This window comes from Palaemon carinicauda, chromosome 29, assembly GCF_036898095.1.
Source record: "Palaemon carinicauda isolate YSFRI2023 chromosome 29, ASM3689809v2, whole genome shotgun sequence".
In the NCBI taxonomy this organism is placed as follows: domain Eukaryota; kingdom Metazoa; phylum Arthropoda; class Malacostraca; order Decapoda; family Palaemonidae; genus Palaemon; species Palaemon carinicauda.
The window spans coordinates 87460432-87465431 of record NC_090753.1 but is presented as its reverse complement, the minus strand read 5'-3'; the positions used below and the strand labels follow the sequence as shown (position 1 = coordinate 87465431).

Genomic DNA, 5000 nt, shown 5'->3' with positions numbered 1-5000 from the left:
AGAGAGAGAGAGAGATTGATTGATTGATTCGATATTAAACGTGGCGTCACTGGCAGGAGGCAGTTGAAGTGAAGCAGACGGGATTCTCAATAACGTAAATAAATAGAGAAAAATAAATAAATAAAATAATAAAAAAACAAAAAATTAATACATACATATATATATATATATATATATATATATATATATATATATATATATATATATATATATATATATATATATATATATATATATATATATATATATATATATATATATATATATATATATATATATATATATATATATATATATATATATATATATATATATATATATAGATATATATATATATATATATATATATATATATATATATATATATATATATATATATATATAAATGTATATATATATATATATATATATATATACATACATACATATATATATATATATATATATATATATATATATATATATATATATATATAAATAAACTTATTACTTTTCTCAGTTAAGTGATTGACTTTAGTTTACCACGAATATCGAGGTCGAGATAAGGTAAATAAAGGGAAGAAAAAGCAATTTAGAAAAATTATGAAAAAAAAAATAAAATAGACATATTATATAAATACAGTAGAAAGGAATCAGAATATTTAAAAAAAAACTATAGAAGTTAGAAAAAATAAGGGAGAACAAATTACAAAAGTTTAAGTACAAAAATTAAAGTAGAAAATATTAGGGAGAGAAAGGTAAAAAAAAAGAAAAAAGGAGAAAAATAAATTAATAAACATAAAGGAAAAAGGTTAAGAAAATGAAAAGAAAAATTTAGAATAAATAAAAAAAATAGAAGAAAATGGTATGATTATTAAAAATACAGTAGAAAAAAATAAAAAAAAAATTAAAAAATGAGGAAAACTATAGGAGAAAAGTTAGAAAACAAAGGAGGAAAAATTTTGAAAAATTTGGGTAGAAAAAAAAATTAGAAAATATTAAGGAGACGTAAAAAAGGATAAAAATAAATTGGAAAAAATAAAGAAGTTAGAAAAACTGAGAGGGAAAAAAAGGAAAAATTGAAAGGAGAAAAATGAGTAAAAAATTCTAAAAAATAAAGTAGAGAAAAATAATGAAAAATAAGAGAGAGAAAGAGCCATGCCTCTGACTAGCCCTGGCGTCTGGCTCAAGTCTACTGGAATGAATATTGAGCTGAGCTCACAGGGGACCCCACCTGGAATAAGAAGGAACCTGGAGTGGTTCCTACTTGAAGGGAAATGGCCTTTGGCTGTGAGAGGGGGAGAGTGACTCCACCTTTCAAGGATCAGATTAAGCCAGGAGGAGAAACGATAAGGGAATAAGGGGAATCGATAAATGAAGGAATAGGGAACACTAGGAATTACGGTGAAGTATATAAGAAAAAAGGATATTTTTTTGGGTAATAAGGAAAAAAACACTTCAGTTCCTAGGATGAGAGGAAGTGTCCGGGGATAAACGAGGAATTAAGACAAAATCAAGAATAAACGAGGAATTGGACGAAATTAGGAATAAACGAGGAATTAGACGAAATCAGGAATAAACGAGAAATTAGACGAAATCAGGAATAAATGAGAAATTAGACGAAATCAGGAATAAATGAGAAATTAGACGAAATCAAGAATAAACGAGAAATTAGACAAAATCAGGAACAAACGAGGAATTAGACAAAATTAGGAATAAATGAAGAATTTGACTATTTCATGGATAAACGAGGAATTAAGAAAGAAACCACAAATAAAAGAGGAATTAGACGAATCAGGATTAAACAAGAAATTAGACAAAATCAGGAATAAAGGAGGAATTAAGACAAAATCAGGAATAAACGAGAAATTAGACAAATCAGGAATAAACGAGAAATTAGACAAATCAGGAATAAACGAGAAATTAGACAAAATCGGGGCTAAACGAGGAATTAAGACAAAATCAGGAATATCCGAGGAATTAGACGAAATCTGAGATAAATGAAGATTTAGACAAAATCTGGAATAAACAAGGAATTAAGACAAAATCAGGAATAAAAGAGGAATTATACGAAATCTGGCAAAACGAGGAATAAGACGAAATCAGGAATAAACGAGGAATTATACAAAATCAAGAATAAACGAGGAATTATGCAAAATCGAGAATAAACGAGGAATTATGCAAAATCAAGAATAAACGAGGAATTATGCAAAATCAAGAATAAACGAGGAATTATGCAAAATCAAGAATAAACGAGGAATTAGACGAAATCAGCAATAAAAACAAAGAATTAGACAAAATAAGGAATAAAAGAGGAACTGGAAAAAATCAGGAATAAACAAGGACTTTGACAATATCAGGAATGAGGAATTAGACAAAATCAAGAATAAATGAGGAATTAGATGAAATCAGGAATAAAATAGGAATTAGACGAAATCAGGAATAAACGGGAATTAAGACAAATCAGGAATAAACGAGGAATTAGGCGAAAGCAGAAATAAACGAGGAATTAGACGAAATCAGGAATAAACGAGGAATTAAGACAAAATCGGGAATAAAAGAGGAATTAAGACAAAATCAGGAATAAAAGAGGAATTCAACGAAATCAGGAATAAAAGAGGAATTCAACGAAATCAGGAATAAACGAGGCATTAAGACAAAATCAGAAATAGACGAGGAATTAAGACAAAATCAGGAACAAACTAGGAATTGGACTATTTTATGGATAAACGAGGAATTAGGCAAAATAAGAAATAAACAAGGAATTAAACAAAATCAAGAATAAACGAGGAATTAGACGAAATCAGGAATAAACGAGGAATTAGAAAAAATCAGGAATAAACGAGGAATTAGACGAAATCAGGAATAAACGAGGAATTAGACGAAATCAGGAATAAAAAAGGAATTAGACGAAATCAGGAATAAACAAGGAATTAGACAAAATCAGGAATAAACGAGGAATTAGACAAAATCAGGAATAAACGAGGAATTAGAAGAAATCAGGAATAAACGAGGAATTGAGACAAAATCAGGAATAAAAGAGGAAATCAACGAAATCAGGAATAAACGAGGCATTAAGACAAAATCAGAAACAGACGAGGAATTAAGACAAAATCAGGAACAAACTAGGAATTGGACAATTTCATGGATAAACGAGGAATTAGGCATAATCAGAAATAAACGAGGAATTAGACAAAATCAGGAATAAACGAGGCATTAGACAAAATCAGGAATAAACGAGGAATTAGGCAAAACAAGGAATTAGGTAAAATCAGGAATAAACGAGGAAGTTTAGGAAATAGGAAGATTTCAATAGAAGGGAAGAATAGTAAAAGGAAGAAATGGTTAAAATGTCAGTCATGAATGGCAGAGGCAAAGGAGAGTGACTATGCCCCAGAGACTGACCATATATACCATATGATCAGCACCCAAGACACCTCTCCACCCAAGCTTGGATGGTGAGGTTGAAGACTCTACAAAGACACTATCGAGCTTGAGTGAGATTCAAGCCCCAGTTCGGTAGATCACCAGGCAGGGACGTTTTGAATAGTAACAGTAAACTAAATTTAGAGATTTGTTGCAAATGAGTAAGAAAGCAATGATAAATGGATGGAGACAAGGAAAGAAATGTTGATAAAGGAAAGGTGACGCTAGTCAATCCTGACAAGGAGAAACCATGTTACCATTAGAGAAAGGAAAATTAAATGACAATGAGATCAGCACAAAAAAAATAAGGATTCAGGAAAATGTTGACATAGACTGTTATATCATTAGTAGGAAAACTCATCAATGTTATATTATATCATTAAAAGGAAATGGTTAATTCTATGAAGCTCAAACGAAGGAAAGGTGACAAGGGAAGGAAACATGTCGTAAGAGAGAACTTGACACAGGAAAAATATATTTAGCAAGAGAATGGTGACGATAGAATAATGAAAGAGAAGGTGTTGTTGACCGTGGGAAAAGGAAGCAAAATGAGGATTAAGAACAGGAAAATGTAAACAAAGGAAATGAAAAATCAGACAAAAGCAGAAATAGGTATGGGCAATCAATAAGAAAAAAAGTGAGACCACACGCAAGACTTGTGCTAGATTCAATCTTAAGTGGAAAGTGTTCAGGCTTGGTGGTGCTAAGAAAACCGAGGTGGTTAAGGAAATAGTCAAAGGAACGTAAATAACACTTTAGAAAGTAGTCAAGGCTAAATACAAAAAGGAAGGGAATGATTGATAAAATATGGTGATTTAATACTTGTGGAAGATACAGTGAGGAGCGGAGAGTATACCGTAAGTGTAGATGAGAGAGGCGAGATGAGGTGGCGGTGGAGGCAGGTGGAGGGCCTGTGACAGCAAGAGCAGGGGCGGCGTGCCTTCCACATCTGCCGCACCGCGCCCATTCCGACCTTCTGAGCCTCTACGTCCACTCGACGTCGTGGTGGTGTTGGTCGTTGTCTGGCCAGAGATGCCTGTTGTCTGTTGATGCTGCTGCTGCGGCGTCCGAGAATGATGCCTACGACGCGGGGAAGGCGGAGTCGCCGTGGCAGGACGCACCAGCAGGTACCGAGCCCCGGGGCCCTCCGTCACATTGCCCTGGGGATGCTGTTGCTGCTGTTGTTGGCTGTGATGATGGTGATGGTGATGATGGTGATGGTGGTGACGGCTACTGCTGCGGCTGGGTGACCCACTGTGGGCAGTGGCGGTTCGGGTAGAAGCGGATGCTGCGGACGGAGGAGGAGGAGGAGGAGATGAAGTCGGTTGGAGCACCCCAGCTGAATGGGGCCCTCCTCCAACTCCCCCTCCCCCGGCCAAACGCGGGGAGGAAGAGGAGGCGGAGGAGGCATTGTGCGTAACAATGTTAGAAGTAGCAGCAGAAGTGTGGTTGGGGTCAGTGGTGGGATGAGAAGGCAAGCAGGTCCCCAGCAGGACGCCCATGCCCCGCCAGCAGGATGCCATCACCGTCCCCCCCTCCGCCACCTTCCCGCCAGAGGTGGAACCCCAATCGTTGGTCCAAGACGACGTCGCATG

The 5000-nt window shown here is 34.9% G+C and overlaps 1 protein-coding gene across 2 annotated transcripts in view; it reads right to left on the bottom strand.

The window, feature by feature from the left end:
• The window catches only part of LOC137622322 (E3 ubiquitin-protein ligase ZNRF1), a 106132-nt gene that overhangs the window by 32083 nt on the left and 69049 nt on the right, over positions 1 to 5000 (bottom strand). Inside the window, exon 1 of one of the 2 annotated variants that reach the window (XM_068352896.1) lies at positions 4262 to 5000. This exon is cut by the window's right edge and continues 572 nt beyond it. The exons of the other annotated variant lie outside the window; for it this stretch is intronic. Within the exon in view, the coding sequence (XP_068208997.1) occupies positions 4262 to 4928 (667 nt within the window). The 5' untranslated portion in view covers positions 4929 to 5000. The remainder of the gene's footprint in view (positions 1 to 4261) is intronic. 2 annotated transcript variants of the gene reach the window in all.